The sequence below is a fragment of the Girardinichthys multiradiatus genome, chromosome 23 (assembly GCF_021462225.1).
Source record: "Girardinichthys multiradiatus isolate DD_20200921_A chromosome 23, DD_fGirMul_XY1, whole genome shotgun sequence".
Lineage (NCBI taxonomy): Eukaryota > Metazoa > Chordata > Actinopteri > Cyprinodontiformes > Goodeidae > Girardinichthys > Girardinichthys multiradiatus.
This window is the reverse complement of record NC_061815.1, coordinates 3,944,092-3,964,726: the sequence shown is the minus strand read 5'-3', so window position 1 is coordinate 3,964,726 and position 20,635 is coordinate 3,944,092. Positions and strand designations below refer to the sequence as shown.

The 20,635-nt window shown below is 40.3% G+C and overlaps 1 protein-coding gene across 4 annotated transcripts in view; it reads left to right on the top strand.

Moving 5' to 3' along the window:
* mlsl (malate synthase-like) overlaps positions 1-20,606 on the top strand; it is a 95,771-nt gene extending 75,165 nt beyond the window's left edge. For all 4 annotated transcript variants that reach the window (XM_047353179.1, XM_047353177.1, XM_047353178.1 and 1 more), the window contains 12 exons: positions 9,043-9,133; positions 9,264-9,340; positions 9,620-9,730; positions 10,787-10,846; positions 11,395-11,551; positions 11,632-11,830; positions 12,783-12,861; positions 13,643-13,735; positions 13,831-13,903; positions 17,795-17,862; positions 19,610-19,734; positions 19,898-20,606. In XM_047353179.1, the coding sequence (XP_047209135.1) occupies positions 9,043-9,133; positions 9,264-9,340; positions 9,620-9,730; positions 10,787-10,846; positions 11,395-11,551; positions 11,632-11,830; positions 12,783-12,861; positions 13,643-13,735; positions 13,831-13,903; positions 17,795-17,862; positions 19,610-19,734; positions 19,898-20,069 (1,305 nt within the window). In that variant the 3' untranslated portion in view covers positions 20,070-20,606. The remainder of the gene's footprint in view (positions 1-9,042; positions 9,134-9,263; positions 9,341-9,619; positions 9,731-10,786; positions 10,847-11,394; positions 11,552-11,631; positions 11,831-12,782; positions 12,862-13,642; positions 13,736-13,830; positions 13,904-17,794; positions 17,863-19,609; positions 19,735-19,897) is intronic.
* Positions 20,607-20,635: the final 29 nt, after the last annotated feature.

Here is a 20,635-nt window from a genome sequence, read left to right as displayed (position 1 = left end):
AGTCAGGTACATACATTCCAATTAGTCCTAATCATTGAACAGTGCAGTCAGATTCAGTTATTTATTCAAATTGGATAAAAAGTTTTTCTATCTAAGGAAACCCAGCAGATTGCATCCAGTCAGTGACTTGCAGCATTCACTCCTCCTGGATGAGCATATAGAGACAGTGGAGAGTCACTGGCGTTGACTTTGCAGCAATCCCTCATACTAAGCATGCATGTAGCGACAGCGGAGAGGAAAAACTCCCTTTTAACAGGAAGAAACCTCCAGCAGAACCAGGCTCAGTGTGAGCGGCCATCTGCCACGACCGACTGGAGGTTTGAGAGAGGTTCTACTTTATTGGAAACTTTTGTACAAGCATAATTTCACTCCACATAATAGCCCACTATGGAACAACAGGTAAGTTTTGTTTAATAGAAAATCTGTATTTTTTGAAAGCCTGTACTTTAAAGGAATCTGTTATCCCACATCTTATGAATGAGAATGGGGATCTACTATCGTTCGATGATTTTCGTTTGAGATTTAATCTTGGTTTTGATGTCAGGATTTACAACAAACTGATCAAAGCGATACAGACATCTCTTAAATCTATGGTTATAGAGGATTTGGTTCACTCTCAAACTCTCTGATCTGAGTCGATAGCGTATAGAAAACATAGATTTTACTGATAAAAAAATGACAAATAAATTATTGAATTATAGAATTGCGCCGCTCAAGGTGGCAGCAGGTTGGAGTAGCTCTGTTACTTTTGATTCTGATTTATTCTTTTTTGGGAACTATTCCTCTTGTGGTGGATACAGTTGATTTTTTTTGGATGACTGTCCACTCCGGTGTCGGATGCTGTGCAGCTTGGAGGATTTTTCTTAATACTTTCTATTTTTGGACATTTGTTATGATGCATTGCCATGGCAACGGGGTTGTTTCTTACAACCGGGAGCAGCTGATTAATATCTCAAAAGCTCAAATAATACTTCAGCTACAACCCCAAATCCCTGATGAGTTGAAAAGGAGACGCCGTGGATGCAGAACAGGAGCTAAGAGAAGAGAGAGAAGGAGGAAGTTCAAACCATCTCTTCCGTCGATTTTGATGGGCAATGTGAGATCGTTGGGAAACAAGTTGGATGAACTCCAAGCCCTACAAAGGACCCAGCCAGAGTACCGGGCATGCAGTATCATCTGTTTTACTGAGACATGGCTGCAGGATCATATCCCCGACTCCAGCGTCTCTCTGCTGGGCTTTTTAACCATACGAGCAGACAGAGATTTAAAGAGGAGCGGCAAATGTAAAGGAGGTGGACTGGCAGTACTTGTGAACAACAGATGGTGTAATCCAGGACATGTTACTGTGAAGTATCATCTCTGCAGTCCAGATATTGAACTGTTGGCAGTAAGTTTTCGTCCATATTATTTACCCAGAGAGTTCACCAGTGTTATTTTGGCAACAGTTTACGTTCCACCTTCCGCTGTTGCTGACACTGCATGTGATGCCATCAGCTCAGTTGTTGCTAAGCTACAGACACAAAACCCCAATGCTTTTGTGGCAATTTCTGGTGATTTTAACCATGCTTCACTCTCTGCTACACTTCCAACGTTTCAACAATTTGTCAGCTGCTCTACCAGAGAAAACAAAACATTGGATTTGTTTTATGCAAATGTCAAGGACTCATACATCTCTACAGCAAGACCTCCGCTAGGCAAATCAGATCACAATCTTGTTTTTCTCTGCTCGAAATATAAGCCCCTTGTTCAAAGGCAACCTGTAATAAAGAGGACTGTGAGAAAATGGTCACAGGAAGCTGAAGAAGCTCTGCAAGGTTGCTTTGAGGCTACAGACTGGGACGCACTGTGCCGGCCACATGGAGAGGACATCAATACCATGACTGAGTGTGTAACCGACTATATAAACTTCTGTGTGGATAACATCATCCCCACCAGAACCGTGAGATGCTTCCCCAATAACAAACCTTGGATCACCAGTGACCTGAAGGACCTGCTTAACAAGAAAAAAAGAGCCTTCAGAGAGGGAGACAGAGAATTATTGAGGATTATACAGAAGCAACTTAAAGTCAAGATAAGAGACAGCAAGGAGGTGTACAAGAAGAAGCTGGAGAGCAAGCTCCAGAAAAACAATATCAGAGATGTGTGGACAGGGATGAAGAAGATCACAGGCTTCAAGCAGAAGGCTGATCAGACCGATGAAGGTCTGGACAGAGCCAATGAACTGAACACATTCTTCAATAGGTTCAGTTCAGAAACAAGCTTCGCATCCTCCTCTCCTGCTCACAGCCAAACAGACATTCCACCTTCCTTTGACCCACAGGACCCACAGCTGTCCAGTAACACCTCACATTTTCTATCTTCCACCTCAGCCCTAGACCCTAGTGCTTCTACAGGTCCTTCTCAAAAAATTAGCATATTGTGATAAAGTTCATTATTTTCTATAATGTAATGATGAAAATTTAACATTCATATATTTTAGATTCATTGCACACTAACTGAAATATTTCAGGTCTTTTATTGTCTTAATACGGATGATTTTGGCATACAGCTCATGAAAACCCAAAATTCCTATCTCACAAAATTAGCATATTTCATCCGACCAATAAAAGAAAAGTGTTTTTAATACAAAAAACGTCAACCTTCAAATAATCATGTACAGTTATGCACTCAATACTTGGTCGGGAATCCTTTTGCAGAAATGACTGCTTCAATGCGGCGTGGCATGGAGGCAATCAGCCTGTGGCACTGCTGAGGTCTTATGGAGGCCCAGGATGCTTCGATAGCGGCCTTTAGCTCATCCAGAGTGTTGGGTCTTGAGTCTCTCAACATTCTCTTCACAATATCCCACAGATTCTCTATGGGGTTCAGGTCAGGAGAGTTGGCAGGCCAATTGAGCACAGTGATACCATGGTCAGTAAACCATTTACCAGTGGTTTTGGCACTGTGAGCAGGTGCCAGGTCGTGCTGAAAAACAAAATCTTCATCTCCATAAAGCTTTTCAGCAGATGGAAGCATGAAGTGCTCCAAAATCTCCTGATAGCTAGCTGCATTGACCCAGCCCTTGATAAAACACAGTGGACCAACACCAGCAGCTGACACGGCACCCCAGACCATCACTGACTGTGGGTACTTGACACTGGACTTCTGGCATTTTGGCATTTCCTTCTCCCCAGTCTTCCTCCAGACTCTGGCACATTGATTTCTGAATGACATGCAGAATTTGCTTTCATCCGAAAAAAGTACTTTGGACCACTGAGCAACAGTCCAGTGCTGCTTCTCTGTAGCCTAGGTCTGGGGAATGCGGCACCTGTAGCCCATTTCCTGCACACGCCTGTGCACGGTGGCTCTGGATGTTTCTACCCCAGACTCAGTCCACTGCTTCCGCAGGTCCCCCAAGGTCTGGAATCGGCCCTTCTCCACAATCTTCCTCAGGGTCCGGTCACCTCTTCTCGTTGTGCAGCGTTTTCTGCCACACTTTTTCCTTCCCACAGACTTCCCACTGAAGTGCCTTGATACAGCACTCTGGGAACAGCCTATTCGTTCACAAATTTCTTTCTGTGTCTTACCCTCTTGCTTGAGGGTGTCAATAGTGGCCTTCTGGACAGCAGTCAGGTCGGCAGTCTTACCCATGATTGGGGTTTTGAGTGATGAACCAGGCTGGGAGTTTTAAAGGCCTCAGGAATCTTTTGCAGGTGTTTAGAGTTAACTCGTTGATTCAGATGATTAGGTTCATAGCTCGTTTAGAGACCCTTTTAATAATATGCTAATTTTGTGAGATAGGAATTTTGGGTTTTCATGAGCTGTATGCCACAATCATCTGTATTAAGACAATAAAAGACCTGAAATATTTCAGTTAGTGTGCAATGAATCTAAAATATATGAATGTTAAATTTTCATCATGACATTATAGAAAATAATGAACTTTATCACAATATGCTAATTTTTTGAGAAGGACCTGTACATGTTTGCCATCAACCATATCAGAAGATGCTGATGCTTCCTTTGCTTCCCCCTTCCACCTGTGTGTCTCAAGAAGTCAGGTGAAGAGACAACTGGAGAGACTGAATAGGAATAAGGCTGTAGGTCCAGATCATGTCAGCCCTAGAGTCCTGAAGGCCTGTGCAGAGCAGCTCTGTGGGATTCTGCAGCACCTCTTCAACCTTAGCCTGGCCCAGAAGAAGGTTCCGGTGTTGTGGAAGACCTCCTGTCTTGTTCCGGTACCAAAGAAAACTCACCCATCAGTCCTCAATGACTATAGACCTGTTACCCTGACATCTCACATCATGAAGGTCCTAGAGAGACTCCTGTTGGCCCACCTGAGTAAGCAAACAATAAACCATCAGGACCCCCTTCAGTTTCGCTGTGGAGTTGGAGTTGAAGATGCCATCAAACACCTGCTTCAACAAACCCACTGTCATCTGGACAAAGCCAGTAGCACTGTGAGGATCATGTTCTTTGATTTCTCCAGAACATTTAATACAATCCAACCTGATTTGCTTTGTCAGAAACTCCAGAAGACTCAGGTGGAGGCCTCAACAATCTCCTGGATCAAAGACTACCTGACAAACAGACCACAGTTTGTGAGACTGAAAGGTTGTTAGTCTAACCAGGTAGTCAGCAGCACAGGAGCACCACAGGGGACTGTACTCTCACCATTCCTTTTCACTCTGTACACCTCAGACTTCCAGTACAAGATAGACTCTTGTCATCTGCAGAAATACTCGGATGATTCTGCAGTCGTGGGGTGGATCAGAGATGGACAAGAAGCTGAGTACAGGATGGTGGTGGACCGCTTTGTGGCATGGTGTGGAAACAATCATCTCATTTTGAACGTGACTAAAACAAAGGAGATGATTGTAGATTTTAAGAGAAACAAGAATAAGTCAAAAACGATTTCCATCATGGGAGAAGAGGTGGAGGCGGTGAAGGAGTATAAATACCTCGGTGTTCACCTGGACAACAGACTAGAGTGGAGATGAAACTCAGATGGAAAATAGGATGGAGGTAAAGGTAAACCAAACAAATGAAAATAAAGTACATATGGAGTTAAAAAGATTAGTGACATTTATTGCAGGAGTTATAAATGCAACAATGGAAATAAAGTTGAAAACAGAGAAAATTCAGATAATAGTGAAAGCAGCAGCAAATCATCTTGGTATTCATGGACTAACCTGGGAGGAAGTGAGGGATGACCTCAGTGCTCAGGCTGATCAGGAGGCAGCATGGATAAGATAGCTAATATATGCTTGTTGTAATTATGAATATGAATATATTATTTAATATTTCATATAAATATTTTAATATTTTCTTAAATAATATTTTGGTCTGTTAAGGGTTGTCCTGTGAATACCAGCCCCATTAAGGCGATGGTATTAGGACAAAATAGAAAGCTGTGAGACGAGCTCTGACATTATTGAACAGCAAAACTCTGCACACATATGGAATGAATTCACACAATTTCTTAAAATACATGAATTTATTAACAAAAATAAGTCAACTCAAAGTCAAACATATTTCAATCAACAAACTCTTTACTGTACTAGAACAACTCAACTAAAACTACCAAGCAGAATGAAAGAATAAGAAAGACTAATGGGCTATGTACAATATAAACAAGTTGATTAAAGAGATGATTGAAAACCATGACTAAAAGAGTGATTCAACATTACCATTCAATGTTATTTATGTTTGAGAACCAAGGATTATCTTGAAGAATCTGGAAATGAAGTTAAGTCAGTCTTGGAACTAACTTAGGTAATAATCAGCATACCTTTAGACAACCATTCACAATGCAAGATCAGATAAAATATTATTTTAATAAAATAATCAGAGGAGGGAGAATTGAGGAGGTAAGAAGACTTCAGACTTTTAAAAATGGAGAAAAAAGGAATAGTGAAAGCATTTTGTCAGAATCTGGAAGAAAAACTTGTAGAAAAGGTATATTTAGGATACATGACCTATAATGTAAGAGAGGATGTCCCACGACCGTTGGGGCGGATACCAGACGCCCGAGTCCAAACAAACACAAGCCCAACAGGGTGGGCGGAGGGGGCCACGGCAGGAGAGCCAAAAACAAACACACAGTTCAGTCGGGCAACCAGGAGGTTGTCCCGAGCAGACACACAGTTCAGGCGGTCGGCGGCGAAGGCGTGGAGGCCAGCAGAGGCGTAGAGACCATGGCGGCCGGCAACGGCGAAGACCTGGCGAACCCTCGGAGGCAGAGGCGGTGCCTGGCAAACCCTCGTCTCTGGGTTCAGAGGCCAGAACGAGGACAAACTGTTCCTTGAACCCCTCAGAAACAGGGTTCTACGGCGCATCCTCCTCGAACCCCTCGTCTCTGGGTATTTGCTGATGACGGGGTTTTATGGAGAAGGGGAAAAGATTTTACATTAGTGTATGAAAAAATACAAAATGCTATTAAATATGTTGAGAATTGGGGTTATACTTGGGGGGTAAGATTAATATTAGATTATGGATCTGTAGTATATAAACAAGGTGCAAAAACAATGATTCATAAATTAGAGATAATTCAGAATCAAGCGCTAAGATTATGCTGTGGCGCTATGAGAACTTCTCCAAATGTGGCTGTACAGGTGGAAATGGGAGAGCTCCCTTTGCATCTAAGATATAAATAAGTTATGATGAATTATTGGGCAAATTTGCAAAGACATAAGGCAGAAAGACATCCAACAGTTAAAACTTTACAGCCGTGCTGGGAAAGTGGAAAGGCAAAAGTAGACTGTTTCGCTTGGGCAGCAAACAAATGTGGTAAGGAAATGGGATTACAAGAGAAGAGATATAGCATTGATGTGCCCTATTCAGTTACACCTTATTGGTTGTTTCCTAGCATTAATGTTGATCTAGATATCCATAAAGAAATGCAGATTTATAAAGATAAGAGGAATTGGATAGATGTAGTACATCATAGAATTGAGAACACATACATATAATTTCTTGTAATATATACAGTTGGTTCTAAGGATTCAGATTCAGGTAAAACAGGATTTGTATATTTTATTCGTGATCTAAACATATAATTGAAACAAAGAACATCAGATCATTTAGCTGTCGTTACAGCTGAAATTATTGCAATTCTGATGGCGTTACAATGGGTAGAACAAAACAGAATAGAAAGTGTTCTTATCTGCTCAGATTCACTGTCCTCCTTGATGTCGATTATGGGTTTCTCATCCAAGAGCTGTATTGATTTAGTATATGAAATTTATGAAATTGTATTTAGACTTACACAATTTCAATTTCATTTAATAGTTAAGTTCATATGGATTCCTGCTCATAAAGAAATAGAAGGTAATGAAGCTGCAGATTGTTTAGCCAAACAGTCTTTAAGTCAAGATGGAATTATGGAAATTGCATATAGTAAATCTGAAATAAAATCTGTTGTTAAAAACAAAGTAAAATCAGAATGGCAGCGGCTTTGGGAGGAGAGAACCAAAGGGCGACATCTATTTCAAATACGAAAATCGGTAGGTAAAATGGAAGTAATTGGAGAATATCAGAAAGAACAGTCAAGCCAAGTTTATTTATATAGCGATTTTCAGCAACAAGGCACTCAAGGCGCCGTACATACGGAAAAACATTACAATGATACAGAAAATCAAACAACAGAGGTAATTAAAAAAAAAACTAAAAATGAAATAAAGAGAATAGAATAGAATGATGGATAAGAAAATGAAAGGAAAATTGGACTGAAAACGTAACTAATAATATTTAGATGGCACAGTCAAAGGCCACTCTAAACAAATAGGTTTTTAATATTGATTTAAAGCAACTTAGGGTTTCGGCGTTTTTACAGTTTTCTGGGAGTTTATTCCAGATTAGTGGACCATAAGAACTAAAAGCTACTTCTCCATGTTTGGTTCTGGTTCTGCAGAGTAGATTTGAGCGAGATGACCTGAGAGGTCTGGGTGGTTGATACGCTGACAAGTCTGTAATGTATTTTGGTACTAAGCCATTCAGTGATTTATAGACGAACATAAGTATTTTAAAGTCTATTCTCTGAGCTACAGGGAGCCAGTGTAGGGACTTTAGAACCGGGCTGATGTTCTCCACTTTCTTAGTTCTAGTGAGGACACTGGCAGCAGCGTTCTGGATTAACTGTAGCTGTCTGATTGACTTTTTAGGCAGACCTGTGAAGACACCGTTGCAGTAATCAATTCTACTAAAGATGAACGCATGAATTAGTTTTTAACGGTCCTGCTGAGACATTAGTCCTTTAATCCTGGAGATGTTCTTTAGGTGATAGAAGGCCGACCTAATTACTACCTTTATGTTCCTCTGAAGGTTCAGGTCTGAGTTCATCACTACACCAAGGTTTCGAGCCTGACTGGTGGTTTCTAGCTGTATTAAATTAAGTTGTGTGCTAACTTTTAAACGCAGTCATAACAAGATTACGATTAGGACATACAGTGTGAGGAGGAGTAATTGTTTCATGGATTACATGCTATCGCTTGAATATATTCAAGAAACAGACTTTTGTTTTTAAAAAAATCTTCTGATGAAAAAAATAAGCAAAGGTAGGACAGATTTCATATGCTTTGCTTGGTTTTGCTTATGTTTTGGGGGGAATTTGTTGAGTGCCCAGCTGAAACGTTTGAGATTTATGCAAATGACTTTGACTTCGATGTGTTCAGTGTATTGTTGGCTTTCATTAGCAATGCATCTTTTGGCGCTGCTCTGTGTGTTGTGGAACCCAGGCCCACGGAAACAGAAACTTGGTCATAAGTAGCATTTTGGCTAGCTGCACACCTTTTTGCATGGTGTTTGAGCTGTGGTCACGGGATACCAGAATGAAGTAGATACTTTTGTAGGGGAGTCTCAGATGAAGATCTGGATATAAGATAAGTGTGTGTCAGTCTCAGAGTTAGTCAGCTATGAGCGTGTTATTGTTGTTAAAGAGGGCAAGTCCCCTTAAAAGGGGACTTGTGGGTTCAAGAGGTTCAAACTTAAACTACTAAAATTTTTCTGGTTATGACATTTGGTATTTGTAGAAGTTGGATAAAATCTCCTTTTCACTTTCCTCAGGTTGACTTTGATGACGGGAACTGCCCAACTTTCCACAACCAGATCAAAGGTATCCACAATGTCATTCTGGCAGTGAATAACCAGCTCCCTGGTGAGTGTCTGACCATGTTATTTTTCTGCAGCCACTTTGCATTAAACAAGAATATTTAGTAAAGTAGAGGACACAGAAAACATGTTCTCATGAGTCTTGATGTTCTTCTATTTCCCTTCTGGAAAAGCAGGTGTCCCACACATATCCCAGGCTCCAGTGCTGATGCTGCGTCCCCGTGCCTGGAACATGGTGGAGCACAACATGATGGTAACATCCACTCTCTTCTGCTTTTTATCACTTGCTTTACTTAATCTCTTTAAAGCCACTTTGGATGCAATGTTTGAGTCATGAAAAGTGCTGATGATCAGTTATCTCTCTTTGGATGGGACTCCACAGGGTCCCTCATCTGATGATGTCACTCATTTGACTGAATCTGAAGTTTATCGTCCTCAGAGATGTAAATGATTGTGTTAATATAGGGACGGTAACGCTTAGGGGTTTGCAAGTCTTCAACATGTTAATATTTGCTGAAACCAAAACCATCAGGTGGAGGGAAAGGAGGCTCCTGGTCCTCTGTTTGACTTTGGACTCCTGATGTATCACTGTGGAAGGACACTGCTTAAACACCAAAGTGGACCATTTCTCTACCTGTCAAAGGTAAACTCCAACACACATACAAACAAACTGGCTTCTCACAGCTGTTTTAATGGGTTTTACTTAAATCCAAGACAGTATGTCACCCAAACTGCAGCTTCACATGTGCGAAATATCCGATTTATTCATCTTCTTTTCAAAATATTCATCTGGTTGCATCAAAAACTCACACTGTTATCAGAATATTTTAAGTTCAAATGCTTAGTTTTTGCTTCCTCTCTGAAAAGACTTACCCAAAATAAATAAAGCATGTCTTCCCAACTACTGAGGCTGGATGTATTACCTTGTTCTAAAAAAAGCTAAAATATGTTAGAATACTACAGAAATGTCTGCATTTAGATGCATGTTACTGTGTCAGACTAAATTCAACTGGAACACAGTAAAAACTTAAAAAGATAACATCAAGCTTGTTATAATGGTGGAGACTTACAGCATTTGCAGTGGAAACACTTGTTTATTCGTTCACACCTGGTTGAGCGAAGAGGCCCTTATTACTCCTTAACTAGCCACTAAAAGCCAGGGCAAATAGTAACGTCCAACAAGCTTCTGTAGTCAAAGGATAATTTCACATGAAATGTTTAATTAGAACCAAATTGTAAATGTTTGAAGTATAAATCATTGTGTGTCTTCTTGAGGTTTGGGTTAAAATACAAAGGCCAAAGGTATTTGTTGTTAATTTATTTAGAACTGATATTAAAAAAAGGTAGTCTCTGAGACATTATACTTGCTAAAGTTGGAAAAATGTTTCCACACATAGTAACAGTCCTCACTCACTCATCTTATCTGCCTAAATGTTTGCAACACAACAAGACAAATCAATAATTTTAGGATCCTAAAAGCAAAGGCTCATGCGAGTTTTATGAAACAGCTTTTCCAGCTTCCTGCAGCAACTAGCTGCTTCCTGAAGCTACTTTCAGAGCAACACATTTTATTATGTTTTTTTATCTCGGTGCTTTGCTTTACTGTTACAACATTGTTCAGCTTTTTCTCTCTCTCTATCAAACACACACTGGTTATTGGTGGGATGTTTGCATGTTTCAGTTTTGCCTTAATTTGCAGGTGGAGAGCTTGATGGAGGCCAGGCTGTGGAACAACATATTTGTGTGGACACAACAAAAGGTCTGAGTGCAGTAATCTTCAGACTAAATCAAATCTATGTTATTTTAATATGAGCAAGATAATACTGAGGTAAAGAGAGAAGATACAGCACCAGTCAGATGTCTGAATGAGTGGTTAGATCTAGTATCTAGATGAGAGTAGTTCTACAGTGTCTCTGTCACATCTGAATTTGTAATAACTAGGCTGGTCAGCCTCGCCTTAACATAAAAGGCTCAACACAGCACTGTGCCTCTGCCTTTTAACCTAATATAACCTCTAACATCATATGAAACCCTCAATATGATCAAAATATTAGAAATCTGTAGACATTTTTCTCCTTCAATGGAAACATATCGACCTTTGTACTTCTGAACTAACCATTCAGTGGCATATTACAGTTATATGTTAGGGTTAAATATTGTAGGTTAATATGTAAATAGCCCATATAGTCGCAGACTCATTAACACAAGATAAATGTAAAACGTCTGTAACTGTGGGAGTACCACAGGGAAGTTTTTCTGTTCCGAGTCTGGAGTGGTTTGGATGTGTTAGTAGATCTGTGTGTGCAGCTTGGCCTTCCACTGGGCTGTATCAAGGCCACGGTGCTGATAGAAAACGTGTTGGCAACATTTGAAATGGAGGAGATTCTCTATGAGCTGCGGGAACACTCCGCAGGGCTCAACTGTGGCATCTGGGATTACTCAGCTTCCTTTGTCAACAAGTTTGGTGAGACAGATGTGGTGCCAGTTACTTCAGCAGAGCCGGGTCAAAAGGGGTCACTGCAGTCAAGATGTCACATCTTTCAGGTCACCGTCAGGATTTCCTGCTGCCAGACCGCAGCAAATACGTCAACATGGAGAAGCGTTTTCTGCGCAGCTACATGGACCTGCTGGTTCAGACATGTCATCGACGTGGAGCGCTGGCCACAGGAGGCATGGCTGCTCCGCTGCTGCCTCAGAGTCAGCAAACTGACTCCTACAGCAGAGTGCTGGCTTCGGTGGAAAGGTACAAACAATTCAACATCCTGATGTGTTTACCGGAGCTCTGTGGTGAGGATTCATTATGAGGCGGTTCCAAGCACAGGAGAAGATGCAGAATACAGTTAGTCTATCAGACAGGCCACTACCATGAAAGGTAAAGAAAGGTAAATTCATACATGGATCAGCAACGAGATGAAAACCCATAAATAAGTAATTGTGTTCTGATTTTATATGTAAAACAAAACAATTCTGAAGAAATATGATGTTTTTCTTATATTACACAGTATTACTTACTCCTTCAGCATTTTCTGTCTGTTTTTCAATCACTCCACAGCACTGAGACTGGACTTCTAGAGGTCTTAACTCTTATGCAGTGCAGCATTTAAGACAATTGGTCAGAACCTGGCATACTGATTGATAGGCTGGAAAAATGTCTGAGACTGGTACCATGTAACATTGATTTCAGTCCTACTTGGCTTGGACAGAATTACTGGCAAACATAAATCTATGCAAACAGAATTCACATGGGAGGTTCCTCAAGGCTCTGTTCTCGGACCGCTTTAATTGAGTATCACATCATTGTTTGCCACACCTTTTCTGTAATGACAAATAGTTACCTAACAGTTCTGAGCCATTTATTTTATTTAGAATATTGGTTTCTAAAATGAAATGTTATCTGGATAGATTGAAAAGAAGAGCCGGTACCCAGAAAAGCATGTTTGGTTGCAGAGTTTTGGGCTTATGGTCATGTGTGATTGGTCGTTGGCAGAGCTGCATTTCACTACCTATTTCTTTTCACGCAAAGCCTAGAATTAAATACAACAGTACTTTTCTCTTGTAATGTAACTCTTCTCTCTGTTGGGTAAAGCACTCTGGCATGTCTGGTGTATAAATGATTCTGAACTAACAAACTTGACTTACCTCTTTTTTTATTGAAACTGGCTTCTGTTCCTCTGGGGTTTTTTTCTACTTCTCAGACTGAAGTTGTTGGAAATCAACGCAGGTGTTGACGGTTTCATGGTGTATGACATGAATTTGATCAAGCCCATGCAGGAAGTGAGTACCTAATTATACTGTTTACCTACAGCTTTCAATGGTTTTTGTCCCATAAAAAGGAGACCATGATAAATTATGTTGAAACATTATATCCTGTATATATCCCAAATATCCAATTCAGCTGAATGACAAAAAAAAATATTCAGTTATCATATCTGCCAGCAGTTATAGTGAATCTAATTCTATAATTATGTCTTCTACAAAAACACCACAGCACATCACTAGAAGAAGCCCACACCATTAGTGACACATGGTGATGGCAGCACTATGATCTGGGCTGCTTTAAATCAGATGGAATGAGGGTTTTATCAAGGTTATGAAAATCTTTAGGTGTCTGTTAGAAAGCTGAGGATGAAGAGGGACGTGGTTCTCCAGCACCAGGTTCGCCCAAGTATGCATCCAAATCAACTACACAAAATAACATTTTGGAAAGGCCTATACAGAGTCCAGAACTGAATCTGACAGAAGCCCCGTGGGATCGCCTGAAGAGGGCTGTGAACAAGAGATGTCCTTAATAATCTGGGATATGTGGAGAACTTCTGCAGGGCACAGTAGGCACATTGCCAAGTAGATGTGACATGCTGACATCTATTTAAACCCATGTCTCCCTTCATAGATGAATTAGTGCTTCAGTTGAATTTTATAGTACATGCATGGCAGTAAAGACAAAAATATGATATGATTTATCATGGTTTTTACATTAACACAACCTGTTGTATTTTAACAGGGGTGGGTACACCTTTGAGATCCTTTGTCAATTGTGATGTTTCTTCTCTTCCAGCTCTTTGAGCTTCACACTGAGGGTGACAACCAGCTTCACCAGGTCCGAGATGATGTCAGTGTGACTCCTCAGGATCTGCTCTCCATGCCGTCTGTTAGTCAATTCATGGGTTTGATTACAGTCTACATGGACAAAGTAGCAGGAGGGTACAACAAAGTATCATTTACATTTGTTTTTATATTTCTTAGGGAGGAGTCACCCTTTATGGGCTGAAGTATAACATTGCAGTGGGTGTCCTATTTATTAATGCATGGCTGTCAGGTGAGTTCAGGGGTGCTGCGGTGTATAACCAAAATGAGACACCAGTAGTAGGTATTTTGCAGATGCACCTACTTGGTTCATCTGGTGATTCATGCATGAATTTGCTTCTGTAGTTCATCTTAAACAAGTGCTACTAAAATATGATAAGAAAAGCTCCAGAATTGTAGTTAAAGGTTGTAGTTTATTCATTTAACTTAATTGTCCCTCTGCATAAATAGTCACTTATGCATTGCAGTGTGAGGTGGTGGTTGGTGGCAGTGAAAACAGGTTGTGTCATCCTTAGCAGCAACAACAGCAGTAAAACATTTGAAATAACTGGCATTGAGACAATTCAGTACTTTACAACTTTGCAGTGACAAACAAAAGAACATAAAACGTACATTACAGAGCCATGATAAAGGAAGGAAAGAAAGGTTGCACTAAAGTTGTTCTAGAAACCTGTATAATGATTTGAAACGTTTAGTCTGATTAGCATGACCTTTACATTTTTATATTAGAAGAATCAAAAGCAACTCTAAACTAATGAGGTTTTAACCTTGATTTAAAGGAACTCAGGGTTTCAGCATTTTTGCAGTTTTCTGGAAGTTTGTTCCAGATTAGTGGAGCATAGGAACAGAAAGCTGCTTCTCCATGTTTGGTTCTGGGGATGCAGAGTAGACATGAACCAGAAGACCTGAGAGGTCTGGGTGGTTGATACACTGACAACAAGTCTGTAATGTATTTTGGTGCTAAAGCATTCAGGGATTTATAAAGTAACAGAAGTATTTTAAAGTCTAATCTCTAAGCTACAGGGAGCCAGTGGAAGGACCTTACAGCTGTGGTGATGTGCTCTACGATCTTAGTTCTACATCAACTGCAGCTGTCTGATTGACGTTCTAGGCAGACCTGTGAAGACTCTGTTGCAGTAATCAATTTGACTAAACGATTGGATGGGTTTTTCTAGATCCTGCTGGGAATTTAGTCCTTTAATCCTGGAAATGTTCTTCAGGTGATAGAAGGCTGACTTAGTGATTGTCTTTATGTGCTACTGGAGTTTCAGGTCTGAGTCCATCACCACACCCAGATTTCGGACCTGATCTGGGTTACTAGCTGTAGTAACTTAAGCTGTGCTGAAGAAAATGATGGCAAATCCACACATTGATTTGTTCTATGCATCTACCTAACGCTTGTATTGATCTGCAATGTTTCATCTGTGTGGTTATAGTAACTTATCTAGTTTGTTATGACCTGAGCTAGGGGAAGCATGTAGATACTGAATAGGAGGGCTCCCAGGATGGAACCTTGGTGAACCCTGCATGTGATTTTTGTCAACTTTGATGTAAAATTACCTGTTGGGACATAAAAGTCACTGTATCACAAGATTCTTTTGCCCCTCTAGTCTACTGAATCTTTCCAACGTGAACTGTCAGTAGAAGTCCACTGAGAAACACCTTGACATTGAGACCAGTTCCTCAACGGACTAAAATCCTTTTTCAAGATTTCAGATTATTGCTTCACAACATCAAGAGCGAGTGTGCATCTGAGGAAAAGGGAGGCATCTTGTACTGATTAGCTTAGCTGCTATGAAAAGTGCAGCTGCTCGTAGCGTCGTTTGGTCCTTCTCTCAAAAGAAATTCAAACAAAAGATCCTTGAGAAAAATCCTTTAAAAAAAAGAAGTCTTGAGTATCACTGATTTAAAGAAGTTTAGTCCAACTTTTCTGTACGTTTTGGCTGGGATATAAGAGTAAAAGAATGCAAGCAAACAGAAAACAAGGGAGAAAGTGTTTTGTTTACTGTAACATCAAAGTATTTCAATTAGATTTAAGTCTTGACTTTGACTAGGCCACTCCAGGACCGTCATGCTTCATCCTTACTTGCTGTTGTGCTTTGGATCATTGTCCTACTGCATAACCCGAGTGAGCTTGACCTTAAGGTCACAAACCCGATATTCTCTTTCAGAAATTTGTGGTAGAGAGCCGGATTCAAGGTTCTGTCATTCATGGCAAGTCATCCAGCTCCTGAAGCAGTAAAGAAGCTCAGACCATCATGTTACACTACCCTGTTCAATAGTTTTGTTTTTTATTACACAATTATCTTTTCTTTTGGAAATTTCTGTTCTTTTTGGTCAGCAGTGGTTTTGTCCTTGGAACTCTACCATTGAGGCCACTTTGCCCAGTCTCTCTTTCTTATTGTTGAGTCATGAACTCCGACCTTAACTGTAGAGCTTTAGATGTCGTTCTGGGTTCTTTTGGGACCTCCTGGATGAGTTGCAGATTTGCTTGTGGAATAACCTTTGTTATTCTGGGAAGATTCACCACCATTCCATCGTTTCTTCATTTGTGGAAAATGGCTTTCATTGTGGTTTTCTTCAGCCCCACTGAAAGAGCTCAACGACTTTGTTTCTCATCTGTTCTTACATTTCTCTAGATTAGGATGTGGTTTTTTACTTATGAAAATCTTTTAGCCTACTTCATGCTGTAAGACAGGTATTTGTAATGGTGATTTATTGACTTGACAGGTCTGGCAACAGTACAGTCTGGGTGTGGTTAGTGAAGTATAAGCATAGAAATGCAGTTCATCACAGTTTAGTCATATCTCAGAATTCATTCTAATTAAACTTTTTCCCTTAAGAAAATCATTGTTTGAAAACGGCTTTTTGTTTCTGCTTAGGTTATGTTTGTCCAATATTAACATTTGGTCGATGATCTGAAACTTTTAAGTGTGACAAAAACATAAGTTGTTTGAGAAATCATGTTTCCTGTGATTTAGATCAACACACATTAGAACTGATGCTACCTTTCAGGTGTAGTAAAACACATTTGTGTTCCAACTGTTTCCAGACTTTATTTTCTGATGACTGTACCTAGAGGCTTCTGTTCTAATAAGTAGAACTTATCTAACAGAAAGAGAAAATACATAAATGATCTTAGTACTGCGCTGCACTGTGGGCAGTTGTTAGCAATGCTGCCTTGCAGAAGAAGGTCCTGGGTTCAAACCCCAGCCTGGAGCTTTTCTGATTGGACTTTGCCTGATACATGTTACATGGCCTTAGACCTGTGTGTGCATGGCTGTCTCTCTCTATCCCTCTCTCTTTATCTCCAGAAGGATTAAGTGGATGAAGTAAATGGATGGATGTCAGTAGTATATAGTTCAGATGTACAAACACAAATATCACGAATCTATCAAAAATAAAAGAAAAAGTTACAATGATAAATACATACAACATGTTGACCCGGCTTCCGGAAATTCTGAAGTAGAATGTATTTATGTGTGGACACATAAATAAAACCCATTTGTTGCTTTAAATTCTAAAGGGGTGATTTCTGGGCATCCAGAGCCTAAACAATGAAACCATAATATAACAGTTAGGTTGAAATCTCAGTCCTTTAGGAAGCTTCATCTGACCATCACTGACCTGGAGGACGACAACCAGGAAACTCATTACTTTAGAGTGCTGTCCATAGGTTTAATGATTGCCATGAGAAGTGTAAAGCTGAAAGAAAATTGGCTTATAAAAAATCATTACTGATCACTGAGCTAACAGAAGCTTTACATGACTGTTAGGTAGCATATGTCCCACCAAACCAATGAGCTAAAAACATGTTCAAGTGTGTAGCTACACTGTGAACATACACTAACACTCCAACCAAATGTGTTGGGAAGCTAGCACACTGATGTGCACCATGTTCTCTGTTGAGTGTCCTGAATTAGGATTATATTCCAGCCACCTTGCCCTGCCCTACCCAGAAAATATATGTTTTATTCACCATGGCCCTGTTTCCATCTACCAGTTTCAAACTTTTTTAACGGAATGAAACAATTTTAGCAACTCTGATTAACTTTCGTAACGGATGCTAAAACATGACTGTAAGAGGTCTGCCATGACAGTTAAAAGCCGTGCTGTTTTCCAGGTAAAGGCCATTTTTTCTACAGAGGCCAGGTGGAAGATTCAGCCACTGCAGAGATTTCTAGATCCCAGGTACGTTCAAGATACAAACCTCTCCTGATTCAGTAAATCACAGATTTAATATAGTTCTTGAATACACACCCACAGGACAACAGAACCCAGACATTAAAACACAAATAGGAGTAATAGAAAGTTGACATGTGCAACAGAACCTGGTTTAACCCAAACCCATCTATGAGACTGAATGAGATTCTCCAAACTTAGGTAGACTGTCCAAATGAGCTAGGCAGAACAGACCCCACATCAAAGTGAATTTCAGCGTGTTTCCATTGGGATGGTGGGAATGCTGGTGGGAAGGGTATCCACAGTCAGGAACTGGCATCCATTCTGGAACGTTTTCATTGGGCTCTAGATCAGGGCGCTGTTATCTTGCTGAAAGAGCCAGTGATCCCAGTATAAAGATCCTCAGGCCAGATGAATGCCCACTGCAACGTCTCCAGCCAGCCTTGGTCTGACGGCCCTTCACAACCTGAAGACCCTTTAATCCATTGAGGAAAAAAGCTGTGAGATTATGATGGAGCCTCCTCTACTGTGCTGCATAGAAAGTATCTCCTGTGGGATTCTCCTTGTGATGCCAGTAATGTTGGAAGCCATCAGGACTGTTTTCATTAGAATGTTTTCCTCTGATGATGAAAATGTTCTGAAAACGTTCCTACACCTTCCGATGTGTCAAACACTGCCAAACAGGAACTAAAACCAGAAGTAATAAAGGCAAATTCAGCTGAATATGAAAGGAATTCTGATACAAATTTCTGGTTTGTGGGTTGGGAGAAAAAAGGAAAGGAAACTTTGTGAATTTATGAAACTTCTGTTTACAGGTACATCTCAAAAACCTAGAATTTCGTGAAAACGTTCAATATTTTTTGTCACTCATTTCAGAAAGTGAAACTCATATAGATGAGAGACACCAGAAACAACGGTACAGATGACCTGAAGGCTGCTATCAAAGTAACCTGGGCTTCCATTACACCTCAGCAGAACCACAGGCTGATCACTGATGCCACACCGAATTCATGCAACAGGAACCCCGACCAAATATTGAGTACATAGAAATGAACATACTTTACAGAAGTCTGACATTTCTGTTTAACATATCCTTCTTTATTGATTTTATTGATAATGTCATATTCTAATTCTAAGACACTTTTCATTCTCTGTTAGCTAGAATCCTCCAAATTACAAGAAATAGTGGCTTGAAATATTTGATTCAAAGCATAATGAATCTTTATAAGTCATGTGTTTTACTTTCTGGAATGAGTGTCAAAAATACAGAACTTTTTCATGGTATTCTATTTTTTGAGATGTTCCAGTACATGGATAACAAATTCATGTGAAACTCACCAATCCACCCCTGAAATATCCGAGTGTAAATTTGCACCCTGGTGACAAAGACATTGGCAAAAGTTCCATAAAAGGTCCTAAATGTCAACAACTTCAGAAGGCTCTTGGGTAAAGTAGTTCAACATTTCATGCAGTATACATTTTGTTTCCATACTGTAAGGTATAACCCACCAAAGAAAAATACTGATAGAGTTCTTACTTTACAGCCCAGGTTCTACTTCTGCCACAGAGACGTTCCTTTAGAGCCTGGATTGGAAAAGTTGGCATTAAAAATGACTAACATTCAAAGAAAAAACAGTCACCAACAACCTGGACTATATGACTTTGAATATAAACCAAACTGGTCTGAGCAGAAGGAAGTAGTTCTGCAGAACAGCTTTTGACCCAATGTGACTAACTTGGCAAACTGCTTTGTCAGGTGTGGCAGTGGATCCGTCACCAGGCTCGGCTGGAGGATGACGGCAGGGTGGTGAGCAGGCAGCTGGTCACTGAGCTCACCAAGGAGCTCCGAACTGATCTCAGTCCTCTGTGTCACTCTGAAAGGTGAGCAGCTTCAACGATCACTGTTCTTCATGTGACCAGACATGCCTACTCCTACTAAATGGATGGAAACAGACAACCCAGCTGCCTTATGTTGTACAAGCTCAATATTCTAAAAATCCCTAAACTGTTCACATCCCATCACTACCTGTTTTATGTGCTTCAGGACCAAACAGAAGTTGCACACAGCGGCAGACATGTTCCTAGAGGTGGTTCTGAAGAGACACTTCCCAGAGTTCATCACCTCTTACTTGAACATGGACCACACTTTTCTCAGCTCCCAGAGCATGAGAGAGGAGGAGACTGTGGAAGCAGGCAGACAGCGAGCCAAGCTGTGAGGGGCAACCAGGAGGACAGCTTCTCCTTGAACCAATCCTTCTTGCACATGAGGGAATAAATCCACAGTGATGGAAGTTCTAAGCAGTTCCTGCATTCCTATACCTGATCAGCTAGAGTTCCAGCCCAGCTCAGGTAGCAAAAAGAAGAGACATTTCACCTTTCAGGATTGAATGTATAATGATCAAACTACAAAATGGACATTACAGTATCAGTCTGTGCAATAACAGTCACAAAGGACTGCTTGGATGCATTGTTTAGTTGGCCGGAATAATTCGGGGATAATGTATTCAAACTTTGTTGAAAATATCTTTGACTACTTGGAGCAACTTTTACCTGATATACAGATGTGTTCAAAATATACATCACTAACCAGATCAGTCACTGGTTCTGCTAAAAGTTAGATTTCTACGTAGCTAATAATTAACTAGTAGGTGTAGCAGAGTAATGGAACCAACCGACCCAACAAACATAACGTGTATGCTGCTAATTCTTTGTAAGTGAATCATTCCTAGAAAGAAATAAAGAATCAGAATCAGCTTTATTGCCAACTTCGTACATACAAACA